This window comes from Microplitis demolitor, chromosome 9 (genome assembly GCF_026212275.2).
Source record: "Microplitis demolitor isolate Queensland-Clemson2020A chromosome 9, iyMicDemo2.1a, whole genome shotgun sequence".
Lineage (NCBI taxonomy): Eukaryota > Metazoa > Arthropoda > Insecta > Hymenoptera > Braconidae > Microplitis > Microplitis demolitor.
In genome coordinates, this window is record NC_068553.1 from 14,561,740 (window position 1) to 14,578,813 (window position 17,074).

General features: G+C 29.2%; 1 protein-coding gene across 1 annotated transcript; it reads left to right on the top strand.

The window, feature by feature from the left end:
- The first annotated feature begins 14,908 nt into the window (after nt 1-14,908).
- Nucleotides 14,909-15,451, top strand: LOC103571584 (putative ankyrin repeat protein RF_0381). Its single transcript, XM_008549791.1, has one exon. The coding sequence runs from the start codon at nt 14,909-14,911 to the stop codon at nt 15,449-15,451; it is 543 nt and encodes a 180-aa protein (XP_008548013.1).
- Nucleotides 15,452-17,074: the final 1,623 nt, after the last annotated feature.

A 17,074-nucleotide genomic window follows, 5' to 3' on the forward strand; every position in this document is an offset into this window, starting at 1 on the left:
TATATAGCATGTATACATTGACGACAAACTCCCCGCAGGGATATCAAAGTTCACTCTGCTAGCAAATCTGATTACTGTCAAGCGACTGAAATTTTGAGTGATTTTCACTTTTATCAGTTTTCAAAGATTATCTGCGTCATTTAAATTTTTTTACTTTGGTCATTAACTTGCATCTTATTGATTAAATTATAAGTTGACAGTTTTCAACACAGAAATTTGTTAATTCAACAAAAACCGTTTGTGTTATTTTACTCTAACAGATTTTTTATGTTAAATGATTAGAAAATCTGCAATGGAACACATTTCCTGTGTTGTTTGAGAATTAATACAAAATTTGTGTTGTTTAGCTAAGCATTTTCGCGCGTTTCTTCACTACTATATACAACCGAGCAATGCATGGTTTTTGTTTAGAAGAGGGGATCACACCTGTTTCAAATAGCAAAAATTCAATTTTAGACATGCACTCAGAAAATTAAGTAATTGTGTTTATTATGCTAAATTTTTTATTCCAACTATCTAGAATGATTGGAACACTTTTCAATGCAAGGATTGTTAGTCTTATAATTTTTTTTAAAAGAATTAATAATTATAGGATGATAACTTCTCCAATAAATTTCGTAACAGTTACTATCAGGATAGTAACAGTTATCATCAGGATGATAACAGTTACTATCAGGATGGTAATATTTACTATCAGGATGATAATATTTACTTCTGCAATAAACTTCGTAACAGTTACTGTCAGGATGGTAACAATTACAATTTCTGATGGTAACTGTTACCAACTGAATTATAAATATAACTATTTAGAATAATAATAATAATTAACTCTAGTTAACATATAGGATTGTAACAATTATCATAAATATGGTGAATATTACAATCTAGATGATTTATACAATCATCTAGAAAACATTTACTACTATCTGATTGATGGTAGAAATTTTGACCATGACTAGATAGTAACTCCTATTATTTAATTTTCTGAGTGTATATCCCCTGTTTAGAAAATCTCATAGAATCCAATAGATTCTCATAAATTCCCATAGAAATTTTATGAGAATGAATGAGTTCTATGAGAAGTGCTATAATTAAGTATAGGGCCTTATACATACAGCTATAAGAATCTATCGGATTTTTTAAGCAGGGTCGCTCTGTAACTAATTTCAACTGCCATTATTTTTTGGCGGATTCAAGGTATAAATGTTTAATTTTACGTACAAAAAGCGTCTATGGTCAAGTGTTTTTGCAAATGTTAACCAAAAACTTAAGGGGTATTGCCATAATATATATAGTTTCGTCCTGAGTACGTTAACGGACTCGTCAGTGAGGTTATGTTAACACACTCTTGCCTTGGATTACATTTTATACTAGTACGCGCCGGCGTAAAACCGTGTTATGAGCTTCAGTCAGACACTGTATTAGCCAAGGGAGGCGGATATCATCCAAACTACTTGAAACCAAATGTTAGGTGAGCTGTTGTACACCTTAAAAATATTGAAACAACAAATATATGCCAATTTTTGACTATTACAAGATTTCAAAAATTTTTGTAACTCTTAGTTAGACCCATAGAGCTCCAACGTCCATCTTACGGTATTCTATAAAAATTCAATTATATATTAAAAAAAATTTATTTTTGAAAATTAACAAGATATTCTGGCATTTTAATCAATTTTGTATATTTCATTTTCAAGACTCGGATAAGTATCAATGTTAAAAACAAAAATACATAAAGAGGCCCCATTCCAAAAAATGATGAAACTTTTTTTTTAAATTGTTTCCATCATTAAGAATGTATTTCATTCTCTTGACAACTATTTTTACTTTTATATTACTAAAAGAAATTTTTTTTAAGGTGTAATAAATCGTTCCCTCACAATTAGATTAATTACCAATTATTATTTTATAAAAAAAAATTATATATTTCTTAATTGTCATTGTTCTTAACCCAACAAACGTGTTTTTTTATTTTTTAGATTACAGATAATTTTGCTTTATTTAAAAAATTTCATCAATTAAAAAAAAAAAAAATGATTATTTTCGAATATTTTTAGTGGCCAAATTTGCCCCAGTTATAGAGAATCAGCCGAAAAGTAGATAAGTATATTGAATTTTTTATAATTTGACGATACAAATATGAAAAAGTAATTTCTTCATGATTTTCGGTTGGTCCATTTCGCCCCATGTGTCATGCGTATGGCTAAAAAGGCGCAAATGTATCAGATTTATAGATACTAGAAAAAATAAAAAGAAAATGTTTTTTTTTTTTTTACCAAAATTTCAAGAGGGCCTTTTTGCCTCAAGGGGCAGCCTTGCCCCACCCTTCCCTAATTAACTTTTTGTCACAAGTTGGAGAGCTTTAGCTGTGAGTCAGAGGGATCAAATTAATTACGGAGTTTTATTGATATACGACGACAGGCATATTTAATAAGTTTACGGTCTAGCCAGTGTCCTTCTTTAATTAAAATAAACGTCAGTTAATACGGAAATGTTTAGGTCTAAATATAAAATATAACATACTTTCATGTGCCAGAGTATTTAATTACGTGAGTTATTATAATAATTAATATCTAAAAAATTTTTTCTTATTCAAAAAATAAATGTTTCCTTAATTTTTGCATAATTATAAAAATAACGAAGGTCACATCTAATATGAGGAAGGAAGAAGCTTTATAATCGTGTATGAAGTCAATTGATGAGGTTAACAATTAATTTCCGTTTAAATCGAGGCCAAATCCATAATACAAATTTTTTTTTTCATAATACCAAGCAATAATTCTGTAAATAAATCTGAAAGTGGAAGAATTGAGGTAACTGGAGTACTTGTAGTACAATCAGTGTTAAGCTCACAAACTATTTTAACTGAACATTATTGACTTGGCTTATTTTTTCCTGCCCTCGATGTAGGGAAGCCTGGGATAAAGTGAAACAGAATTTTTTAGACAAAAAGAATTGGTTTTTCTTCATAAATGTTTAGCTAGGATTTTTAAATAATAATAGAACAGGTTGATTAGCCTAGAAAATGAAGCTTTAGAATTTTTAAATTTTTAGTAAAAAAAAATTTTTACAATCATGGCTCATTTTACTTCAGTCAGCTTTTTCCGGTTCTCAATTGAATACTTCACATAGCAAGCACTATCGGAAAGTGTCTACACTGTAAAACCAAGTGTGTTGTCAAAATTTACACACTTACCAAATAACATTGAAATGCCATAAGCAATCTATAGATATTTAATACACTGTGAAACGTGTTTTAAATGACTACAAAAAACTATAGTTTCATTTATGGCCTTAAACATAGAACACATTTAATATGTGTTGTAATAATACGTTTGTAACGCACTTGGTTTTAGAGTGTATTATACATCAAAAAATCAACGTAGCAACAGAACAATTATTTACAAAGTTATAAACAATCAAAGTTGATGTTTGACTTTATACCCCCCCCCCCAATCACGTTTTTTAACCTTCAATTGTTTATATGCCGGTAAAAAATTTTCTAGGTTTATGAAATTTTGGATAGGAGTAGAAGAGACTTTAATTTACCGGTCTATAGGGAAAGGAGGGGGGGGGCTTCCAAAATTTTTAACATGAAAAGTGTGGGAGGGGAGAGTTAATAGGCTGCCTAGACTTTGAAAATCTACGAATATTTTTTAGCCAAACAGGTTCCTAAAATTAGGAAAACAGAAATGATTAAAGAATTATGATAAGGGATAAACTATGGTCCTGAGTTCAATAGCATTACTAACTGTAATTTTTTTCAAAAACAATTTATTCTATATAAACGAAAATGAAATTATTAGTTGTTACAACAAGTGATTAAAAGATTTGAATGAAGTTATTTCAAGGTTCAAATCTTCACTATCAATTCTTTTTTATACTAAATACCTAGCAAAAAGTGTCAAAACCTAAAACAAGCGAGAATCCTACATTAAGTTTTGTTGGGGGTCCGTTTTACCCAACTTTTTGGGGTTTTTTAATTTTGATAGACACAGCAAATTAACACCAAAAACTCAGCAGAAGGAAGCAAAAGTGAAACAAGCTGACAAACTCACATTATAAAAATTTTTTGAGAGGGCCGATTTTGCCCCATATTTTTTAATTTTTTATTTTTAATGGACAGGACAAATTAAGGTCAAATACTTGGCAAGGGAGTAAAAAAAACTGAGAATTTGAAAATTTTTTTCTTAAGGGGCCCAGTTGCCCCCCCCCTTCTCCTATATTTCACATTTTAATGCAATTTTTTTTAACACAAGTTAGTCATGTTTTAAATTTAGGGTCAATGCTTTATGACCAGATAGTAGAAAAAAATTTGCAAATAAAAAAATTTACTTGAAGCTTCAAACTTGCCGCAATTGGATCAACTTCATTCACAAACGAATATATGTCCACTCAAAAATATTCGGAAAAAATTTCTTAAGATAAACAATACCGACATCTGTTGCAAACTTGAGTTTCGCAAATCAGACTAAAACCCATACAAAGTCGCCGAGCTTCGAAATTTTCCCACAGATCGGCCGATGCCTGGTTTTCTAATGATTGGCCAATAAATGGCTAACTATACTGGCCCATGCATGGTGAGTCATTGGCAGCCATATTTTTGTTTATAAAAACGGCGCACAATTAACCGCCGTTCGTTGGCCAATGATTTGATCAAGTGCTCTTGATACCAAGCTTTGGCCGATGATTGATTGTCACGATTGGCCAATGCTTGCGACTGCCATGCTTGGCATTCCCTTATCATCCGATATTTAGTCAATCTTCGGCGGATGCTTGAAAATTGGCAGCCATTCACGACCCAGTAATGGGCCGATTCTTTTTCATTTAAGGAGAACTTCGAAAAAGAAAAAAAAATATTCACCAAAATTTTAGGTACCTCGATGTACTTGACTTTTTTCTGAATTTTATAATTGCACGCCTCATAACGCGAAGCGTTTAAGGTAGTGCATTACTTTCAACATGTCCTCTCAAGCAATTTTTTATTTTTAACAAAAAATTATTGCATTTTTTACTGTGTCATTTTCTTCATAGGATAATATTTCATAAATACATGTAAGTTAAAAAAAAATTGATGATAGCAGAAAAAAAGGTATTGCAGTTTTTCTAAGTGAACAAGTGACCTTAACCCTCTCGCTTTCTCGGTACATTTTCGCGACCCTGACCTCTAGAATATAATGCACCAGCTCTACCCTTGTAGCTCGACCGTGAGTTTTTAAGTTCACGTACAACCCCAAGGATAGCTTTCGTCAACAAGATAATGGAAAAAGAAAACATGTTGAAGGTGAATGAAGTTAACACTTGTCTTCTCCAGCACATAATTTTACATCACTAAGTATACTATTAATAAATCGATTCCAATTATAAAAGTACCTTTGCAAATTCGTCATATCAAATTCTATTTGCGACCCTCATCAGATTTATTCATTAATCTATTAGGTATTTGTACCTGATAAAATTATCATTGACCTTGAAACTGTTGGTATATATATCAAATATACCAACATTACATAGAAAACAAACAAACATACAAATGCCTTCAGGTTTGAACTTTAAGATAAGGAGTGGGTTGTTATTACTCCAAGTAGCTGTCTATTTTCTCGTAGCAATAAGGTCAATTTAAAAGTTGATGGTACAGTAATAGGGATAATAATCTTGAATGTTGAATGTAGTGCGCCACGGTCATGCAGTGTCGAGGGTAAATCGATGATGCTACAGAGTCAATGTCAGAGCTAGGACAGCTCGGGGTGAGTCTAGACTTTTTAACCACGTGATATTACGTCATTTTGCAACGTCAAAGTGCACCCTCAAGAACACAAACACACAAGTTAATATATATATATATATATATATAAACTAAATGGTTGGAATTCTTAACTCAATATTTGTGCCAGATACATTACTTTTGAACCACGCGGTGAAACGTCGTCATGTTACCTGTTGATTTAACTAGAATGAAATCCACGCTTTTATGGAAAATAACTAAGTAGTTTATACATAATTTACATTATTAGATTTGTTTATTGTAATTACCTGGATAAATATGATGATTAACAAAAATAAACTCAATTGCTACCAAGATTTTGTTTATTGTTCTATTAAATGAGATATACTTAACACTTTGATGGTACGTTTAGCCTTTGGGTATTATTAGCTTCCTTTGTCCGACAATGATGCAAATGATTTATGTGCAAGTAACTGTTTGATTCTAATGAGGATATGGAAGGATAATAATTGCGTCTCTAACAATGTGTAGCTATGTTATTTTATTGACTATGTGTTTAATCTATCATCAAAGGCTATTGCAAACACTTTTGATAAATATTTTTGTATATAATATCCTTCTTTATGACTCGGTAATAATTTTAATGTATTATCTGATAATTTTACGATAATACATTTCCATATTTTTGTTTATTTTGCAATTTCATCAAAAAAATTATGATACTATAACCTTATTATTGATATTAAGGACGTTCCCACTGAAATCACTTTTCTTACAATCTTCCTGCAATTTTGAATTTTGAAATTTTGCAAAATAGCCTTTGCGGTACTAAATTTGCAATTTAATTTTTTTTTTTAATTAAGTGATAAAATTTTGATACGTTTATAAGCGGAAAAATCAGAATATTAAAAATTAATAAATAATAGTAAAAAGTAGAATCTGTTATAAGTAATTAGTATTATTATGTACTTAATGCAAAGTAGTTTACTAATTTTTGTAGATTCCGAAAAACTACTATCAATTATTTCAAAAAGTAACTAAATGTTATTACTTTTAGGTACAAATACGTGACTTATTAGAGGAAATTAATTAATTTATGGCATACATATATTAAAAAGTAATGATTGGTAAAATTAAGAATTGCTATCTTAAATACTGATTTTTCCAACCGAAAAATTGCAAAAGTTACAAACTTTTATTTTATAAATTCGATATCACTGGTCAATTATTAGCTTAAAATATCATTTATTCATCATTATAAATTAATTTACAATATACATAAATCGAATAAGTGGTAAATAATAGAATGAAAAATTAGTATACTAAATACTGATTTTGTTGCTCGTAAAAATACCGAAAACTTTTAACTCTTATTTTATAAATTCTATCCCATTGATTAATAATTAATATAAAATGTTATTTATTCGTTATTATAAATTAATTTACTATATACATAAATCGAATAAGTGGTAAATTTTTTTAATGTTTTTATGTTTATTTGAATAGTAATAAATAACTGTAGATACCAATTTATCGATTCTTTTTTATATTAATTTTAATATACGCACAGTTAGAAATTTTTGTGTTAATTCAACACATTGCGTTTGTGTTGATCTTTAACACAAATTTTATGTTAAATAAAATTGAACAGATAAAATCTGTTTGTTTGACAGAAAATTTGTGTACATCTAACAGAAGATTTGTGTAAATTTAACACATTTTTCGTGTTATAATCAACTAATAAGCATAAGTACATAACCTAACCAACTAAAGTATACTGATCTAACCTTAGTAAAACTTATGTCAATTTAGCGAACAATTGAACCGGTTCAAAAAAATATCAAAGTTATCTAAATGTAATTGTAAAATGTATATATTTAATTGTAAATAAATTATAACCCAAATTTCCCTGCAGACAATGCTACTACAATGTTTTGCTTGGTTATAGTAATAAAGAATTGCGCGGGAACGTTTAGTCAAACAACACAAATTTTGTGTCAATTTTCGAATAACATAAGAAATGTGTTACATTCTATGTTTTCTAATTATTTAGCATTAAAAATCTGTTGAAGTAAAATAACACAAACGGTTTGTGTTGAATTAACAGATTTTTGTGTTAAAAATCAACACAAAAAATTTAACCAAATAATTTTTTAACACAAATACACAAAATTTCTAACTGTGCGAAATTACAATTTTTTCACCTCTATGTGTATCAAATTTTAATATAAATAATAGCCATTTTGTGATATATAATGATCCTGGTTTGATATTAGTATACAAATATATTAATTTTAAGTCAAAAATAAACTAAAAACTATTAAAATTTTGAGCATCATTTTCTTCCGTATATGAAATAATTGAAAGTCATTGAAAATTTTAAAAAAATGAGGGGCACTGTTTGAGCTGTTATTAACTTTAAACTTATCAGGTGTTTGGAAAAGAGCCTTCACATATATTTCATCTACTTTTTATCATAGGATCATGTAATGTTTCATTGTACATTATTTACCATAAAAATCCTTAAAGGGTGATTACGAATTTTAAGTGATTTCATGTGGTCAATTGTTTCTAATTTCTTATATACTCAGCATGCATACATTTTCATTCCAAGTATATATCTTCAACAACATCTTGATAAAAAATCAATAGCCACTTAACGTTGGATAGCCCAGCACTTATCGTGTCTTGTGCCAACCACCAGTAGCTTAAAACCACCTGCCATCTTCTGGGAGATAGGACAATAACCTCATTCAACCAAACGTGGACATTTTTTTGCAATTGATTTATTTTTTTAACATAAGTTGCAGCTGTCATTTTGGGATGGTAATATTTCTTGCATAATATTTATGATTATAAATGCAATATACATATGTGACCTTGTTCTGCTTTAGTTAAAGCTGTCGTACAAATGAGTGTAATGTAATAAAATACATAACTACATAACAGCGTATGGCATATAGTGCTGGTTTATGCACTGTGGAAGTTTAAACGAATTGCCAGGTGCACCCTAAGCCGAATGCCGGATCCCAAAACGCTTTCTAGGTCGTCACAGTACACGGACACCCTGTATTCATAAACCGGGAAGATTGTATTTGACACATGGTTACAGTTGTTTTACTGTATTTAGGTTATTTATTATTATTATTTTTCTTTTTTTGTTAATTGATAGATAATTTATTTCAAACTTGATTTTTCTTTAATCAGAAGTTCTCTGAATTAGTACTAAAAAATATGTAAAGTAATTCGGTGCCCTCTGTATACTCAATGGATTACTTTGAAAGTAACGTTGAATTTAAATTTTAACGAAATTCTGACAATTGCCTAAAGAAACATCGAAATCGTTACAATCTACAAAAGAACTTTAAAATACAAAATCGTCCTTGTTCAAAAAAATAACTCGATTTAGGCGTAATTCTAAAAATTAAGAATAAAGCAAGTCAAGTTTAAGTTCTTTTTTTCGTAAATGAAAAAGACATTTTAAGATATGAAAATACATTTGGTTTTGACTAAGTTGTCTTCCTCAACACCAATTTACGCAAACCATGTCAAATTAAAGTCATGTCTTGAATTTTACTTAGTTGACTCGAATTTAAGTCAAATCTAAGTCATCGTGATTTTAATTTGGTTAACTTAAATCTTCAAGTCAAGTAAGTCGAACTTGACTTGAATTTGACTGAGTTAACTCAGTTGGCTTGGATTATTAAGTTCAAAAAGTAATCTTGAAGTTAAAAAAAGTAAGTACACTATAAATCGAAGTTTCTAAATTTTAAACATCTGTTTTGTCGGTCTTTAAATACATTGTAGTCACTTTCTACACACTTGCAAACGCTTAGAAAGTAACTAAAATGTATTTAAATAGCAATTAAGCACAGGTGGTTTAAATTAAAACACTTCGATTTACAGTGATATAACCAGAATCAAAGTAATTAAGTCAAAATCAAGTTATGTTTTTGACCCGGGGTCTATCCATTGGTTCACATAATTTTCTTTTACATTGGTATAGGCTAGAAATACCATTTGTGCCTACCTCGATTAAACAAAACGATTCACTCAACGATGAATATATATCTATATAGTAGTAAAATTGAATCGTTTTGAATCGTTTCTTTTAATCGGGGTATTGCTCCATTTTTGGGCATTTAATACTTTGTTTTAATCAATGAAAACGATTAAAAAAAAAATTTCATTGTAATAGTCTCAAGTCAAAAAACGAATTCGGATTTAAGTCTCAAAGATCTCAATGAGGTTTTTGAAGATTAATTTAAAAATTAAAAATCGACAACAGTATAGAAAGTTATTCTAGTTTAGTCCTCAAAGTAGTAGTTACGATTAATTTTACCACTTTGAGGTCTAAACAAATAACGTAATCTGGATTAGTCTTAAAATATTCAAAACATAAAGGAATAATTTAATCCACATTTGAATCTCAAAAGTCTCATTCGACATATTTTCTTCCCTCCCTTTTCTATTTAAAATTTTTAAAAGTTCAAAGTATAACTTTTCATTCGTTGAGGATTTTGAGGTCTTAGTTATAATTCAAAATTTAGACCTCATAGTTCTCATTGAGGATTTTGAGTACTAAAGTAGAGTTACTTTCTGGGCGGCAAATAAAACATCAACAGAATTGAGGCTTTTGAGGACTAGACTAGAAATTTTTTTTTGACTCGGGGTATGATAAAAGTATCTTCGAACACATTCAAAAAATTAATTATGTCATTGCATTTTTTACAAATTATTTTATTTTAAAGTTTTCAAGTGGCCGAAACTGGCTTTAAAATGGCCAAAAGCGGTACTTTTACCCAAGATAATTTTTAATGATTGGAAGAAAAAGATTATTTTTATTTTAATATAATGAAAAGTATTGCAGGTAAAAAATATTAATTAACCGTTACTCTAAGACCCTGATAAGTAAGCAGGTGATACGAATCCGAAAATGAGTACACACCCGCCGGACTTACCAGCTGCTCTCTTCCCTTTATTCTCTTTTATTTATTTTTTGTAGTAACCACATATTCCAAGGATTGCGTTCACACCTACGTTTGAGAATAAGTATGGATAACATCATATGACGGCACGCGTCCTTTTTCACTTCATGGCTAACTATAATATAATACGTTAACCTCGAATCCTTCTGTCAATAAAAATTGGTTTATGTCTTATGTTTATATCTATAAAACGACCACGAAGACAGGTGCGACCCCTTTTCCGAACTACATAAAACTTTCTAATAATTTTTATTCAATTTCATATATATTATTTTTAGATACATCTTTGACTTAAATGAAACATAGTTTTTTTTTATCCATAAGTCACTAATATTATATGTTCGATAATGGAAAACGACGGAGTATTATAAAGTCTATATATAAATAATTATTGTCACTTGATGTTTCTTTAATATTTTCATTGCCAAGGCTTATCGATTTTAATATGAGATAGAAATGTTGACACGCTTTCAGTGTCGAGTAACACGTGTTGATATAAAACGAATTTACGTAGTTATCAAAGTGTATATCGTAGGTAAATGGGTTTGAAAGGGTCACTGATAATTTAATATTTTTCAAAAAGGCTTTTAAAGCTTTAGGAACATGAATATTTACCTTCAGACATATATGAGGTCAATGTATATACTAGACTGGGTTATTTTGTAGCAGCATTTTTGTATTTTCGCGCTCACTGACTGAAATTACTTAGCACTGAATAAAACAATTTTCCACAACCATCCTTTAATTTAGATAGTAAAAAGTTTGTTAGAATTACATAATATTCGCTATAGAAATATAAAAAAAAAAAAATTCTTGTTTCAGTAGTTATATGATCTGTGATCTGATAATTTCTGTACAAATATATCATAGTTTTGTATGATTAATATAAAATCGGTTTCGTAACGCGGTCCGAAGACATTAAATTAGAAATTTTTTGTTCGAAAATTTAAAACCTGCGACAAAAGAATCTACTACAAATCGCGATAAATTAATAAAACATGTTTTTGATTTGAACGTGTACTTGGCGCGAGACACTACCGTGTCTCCTGATTTAAAAAATATCATTTTTTATATTTTATTAGAAAAAAAATCGCTTCAAATTATTGAAATTTTGATTCCATCAAAAATAATGATTAAAAATAAAATGAGCGATTGAGATGTGCACTTTTGGATTTTTCAACTTTTATAATTTATTTTTTTTTGCATGTTTTATGTGTTACTTATCATCAGGACATTCGACAAGTGTTTAAAAATAAATATATCATTTGAATTTCATTTAAGAGAGAATTTTTTTTTTTTTTTTAGTTAAAAGAGTTGTCTGCGTTGTGTCTATAGGTCACCCTCAAAGTTTATTTATAAGTAAGGAAAATTTTATCATAAAATCATACCATTTATATTTGGAATATTGCTATTATTTATGAGTGTTTTTATCAAAATTTTTATAAATTTCAAATTTTTTTTCTTTCTTTCTTGTTTTTCTTTTTAACTTTTTCTGAAATTTCTGAAATATCCTCGAAAATTTTTAAGGTATTCGAATATTTAGCAGCGGATATCAGGAGGTGGAGTAAATTCCTATTCCTATTAATTAAAAAAATTTTTACTAAAAATTTGATCCAACAATTTTCAAAAATCAGATCGAATTTAATTAATTAAAGTATCTCAGAAATTTTATATTTTTAACTTCCCGCTAAGAAAAGCGACGATTTTCAGAAATTCGAGAAGTTATAGTTTTCACCCCGATTTTTGAAAATCGAGTTTTCATAAGATGTCGACGTTTTGAGTTCCAAGAAAGCTGTTCTGACAATTTTCTGAATGATGTTCGAGGGTCTGTGGGTGTGTGTATGTGTGTAAACTTCTTAACTAATGAACCGATTTGGATCGTTAAGGCGGCAATTGAAAGAGCTTGTTAGCCGTTAACTTTCCTGGAAGTTTCAAATCATTTGATCAAGTAGACTCGAAAATATTGGCAAATTACGAAAAAAAAACTATTTTTTTTTTAGATTATTATTAATTTCTCAGAAATGACTGAAACGATCGACTTCAAAATCTAATTAGCTCTAGAACTTAATAAAACGCGTCGATTGTCGCCTTAGCCATCAAAATTGGTTAATTTATTCGCGAGATATCGTGAGAGAAAGAACTGCTAAAGAACGATTTTTTTTAAAAACAAAGGCATAGAGAAGTATTTTCGAGCTCGAAAATGTATTTGCAACAACGTTTTGGGGCTGGCCCACACAGTCAACCGATAGTCCGATTTTTTCAAGAATATTTATCAGTAAAATCTGTAGTTTGATTCAATTTAAATTCGCAGCAGTTTAGAGTATTTTTGTAGTTCGATTGTATTTAAATTTGAGATTGATAGATCTAGTAGGTTTGAATTATCTAAACAAAAACTCTTTTTTTCTTAACTATTTCCAATGAAATTTGAAAATCATTGGACTTATTTATACTAAAATCTGGTATGAGTTGGATTATAATTAATTAAAGCTTCCAACGACTTGAATATCAATTAAAATTGAATTTATTATATGAGAATGATTAATATAACCACCATGGCCTTAACCTTAAACGTGTCAACGTACGCAACAATGTATTCAAATTATTGCCAATGAGTCATGGCGACGATTTACTGTGGTCGCCACTCTACTCTCTCGGCTCACAAAAATAATATTGCATTGGCATGCAGACATGCAGTGTGCGTAAGATCAACATCATATGTAAGAGTCACGAGTTAAAATTAAATTCATTATATATTTTCTTTTTTAATATATGGGTATGAGATTTTTATTTTATTAAAATGTGTTTTATTCATTGCTTACATATCGATGACTTTCTGTCAAAATGCATTTATTTGTATTTTTGACTATTGATTATAATTGAAAATTTGTGAAATTCTCAATAGTTAATTGAATATAAATAAATTTTAGTGTTCAAAGCAATAAGAAGCAAATATCCCAATAAAAAAGGAAAAATGTGATGGTCATAAGATGGAGTTTCTCAGAGTGACCGCTAGGCAAAAGTTAGCGCTACGGATTCTCACTTCCATAAACTTCGACATCATTATTCTAAATGTTAATGAGTCTTTTTTCAAAACATTAAATGAATCCATGTAATCAATAAGCATTTGGTAAAAAGTAAGATTACACTGTATCAATATTTTATACGAATATGTATATGGATTTTTATAATTTTGAATTGTAAATTCGTAAATTCAATATTTTAATCGATAATTCATTGCTTTACATCTCAGATAAATAAATTTTTGCATTAAGTATTTTCATTAACTATAAAATTTATAATTTTTCTATGTACTGACGACAAAAATTGAAGGATATCCGATGAAAACTCAATGTTGAAAAAGTTAAATCCGTTTGAAAGAAAAAAAAAGACATTTCTTCAGTTGCAATAACTTTTTTCGTATTTGTTAGAAAAATTCACATATATGCTGAAAAACTTTTTCGATAAGGTACAAGACGATATTAAAGTTTCAGCAAATTTAAAAAGGTTCAGATTCAAAAGTGATCGATTATGCATAAGATGCGCGCTCTATAGTTATGTTGCATTACCGCTATTTTTTTACATACTTAATAACAGTTTTTCTAAAATTTCACCTAATAATTTATGGGTTGTTTTTATATCCTTCAATTTCTTCACCCAGTGTATGATTCTACTCCAATAATATTTGAATTTAAACTCAATAAATTGCAGTCAAATTTTTGACTTGAAATAGAACTAAACTTGTATCCATTTTCTGTCTTTTTTAGAATTCATAAAGTGAAAAAAATTCGTTTCTCTTTTGTGAAAAGGAGTATATCTTAACACGTGTCACAAGTCTACATTACAAATACAAAAATCAAGAATGTGTAAATCAACAAAGCAAAAATTAAGAATACGAATATCAAAAATGCGAAAATTAAAAATTCACAAATCAAGAATACGTCAATTTAATTACGAAAATCGTTTGGACAAACTCTATTATCTCCTCTGCACTATAGCATCTAAAGACAAAGATTGCATAGATAATATCACAACCGAAAATATCAATATTAATGGCGATTACCTATCATATTATGGAACTCCTCTACGCATAGCTGCGAAAATCGGAAATTATGAAATATTTATAGAGTTGATAAAAAAAGGTGCTGATATACACAGACGACAGTCAAGAACTTAAAGTACAATATTACATAGCACCATGGAATCCTTGAATTATGATATCGTCAAGTATCTCATAGATAATGGCGTAGATATTAATGTCGCGTTGGAAAATTTTGATTCCACTACTGGAGAAACTGCATTGCACCTTGCCGCGGCAACAGGAACAAAGGAAATTATAAAATTATTATTAGATAACAATGCCAACATTAATGCTAAGAATATAAAAGGAATCACTCCTATTATCAAAGCTGTTAAAGCTAACAACCATGATGCCATGGATGCATTGATGGAATATAGACCTGATCTTTTTTGTACATATGACAAATATCGTTACAGAGCAACGATATTTCATGCAGCTATTTCAAGTTATAACTGGAAATTTTTGTTTGATTGGTTATTTATACTTGCTGATACGCGTGATGATAATAATAATAGTTTCTTTTCGTTCTTTGAATCCCAACTGTTACTTCATTACGCGCTCTCGATAATAAGGGACGAGGATAAGATCATTATGTTTCTGCTTGAAGTTGGTCTTGATGTTAATGCTTTGGATTCTAATGGTAAATTAGCTATCGAGTAGGAATTCGCGTTAAAATATCATCCATCTGGTATTTCAGTTATTATGCACTATATCGTACGATTGATGGCAGCGGGTGTTTACGGATGTGATCGAAATATTACAGCTGTTCGTAATATGACAGAAATGGATGATTATTTTAGCTAAATGTCATTTAGAGATCGAAAAAATGAAAAAAAAAAAATTAGGCGGTAGTAATATCACATACATAGAAGTTTTGCATAAAAGTGTGCAATACTTGGCACCTTATTTGAAGCCTGTTGACTTCGAGAATACAATTGAACGTGAATTTCAATGTTCAGAGTATTCAATTTATCAATTTAAAATTTATTTTAAATTGGAAAGAGCTTTTAAAAGAGTTAATTACATAAAAGATTCTCAGGAAGTTATTTATAACTTTTTTTATGAATTACAACTGCCGGCTACTTTTATCAGAGGATTGTATTACTATTTGTCAAATAATGATTTAGAAAAAAATCGTTCAAGCTTCAACACGGAAAAAATAGCCAATCAGTAACACGTAAAGAATAGCCAATCAGTAACATCCTATAGATTAATTATAATTAAATGACTTTTGTAATCTATTTTCACACCACTGTTTCTTTTGAATAAATTGAAAAGAAAATGTAAAATAAATGATACCAAAGTGTACAAATATACTTAAAATTTTTAAATAAAATTAATTTATAAAAATTTACATAAATTTAATTGTCAAAATTAATAAATTTATTTCTCAGAAATTTTATTTCCCGATTTGAAGACATCTAGGGGAAAGGGGGGGTGCAACATGGAGCCCTTAAAATTTTGAGTGCCTCGAACGATTTGGGGGCAAAGTGAGTCCCTAAACGCTTAGGGACCCATTTTGCCCCCCTCCCCGTTACCCTATTATTTGAATTAAAAAGAAATTAAGAAATTAAAACAAAGCTGTTTTGCATTTTTACAAATGAAGTTTTTATGTAAGCAGTAACGTTGGCATTAAATGACCAGTAAAATAAAATTCAAAGAAGTGAGAGATTAGTATTATCGGAATATTTAGAAGCTACTTTGCACTTTATAGCCGATTCCGTTGGAATAATTAATTGAGTAAATTATTGTAAATTTATCAGGTTTGCTGTTCTTATTAATTACCGAAAATATTTAAATTCAATTTTCTTTCTTCTGACAAAATTACAAGAAGAAGAAGATGGTAAAAATTTTATTGAAAAATATGAGTTAGCATACAGACATAAATACATTCGGACAACATCTTAAAACTAGTCAGAATAGCTTCCTATAACCTCAAAACGTCAAGATCTAATAGAAATTCGATTTTCGAAAATCGGACCGAAACCAATAACTTCCCGAATTTTTAAAAATTTTCAATTTTTTTAGCGGGAAGTTGAAAATGTTTTTGCTCTTGTCAAGTCAGGAATGTTCTTTTCAATCGAATAAAATTTTTTTAAATCAATTGAATTGTGTAAAATCATCTATTTTACCATTCTTGTTTTTTTCTTAATCGCGAAAAATCGATAATAATAAAAAAAAACGATACGCCGTTTTGGCTTTAAAATTTTTTTTCTTAAAGCCAAAAGACACATCCTTTTGACATTAGTAACGCGATATTTGATCTAAATTTTTTTATAAAAA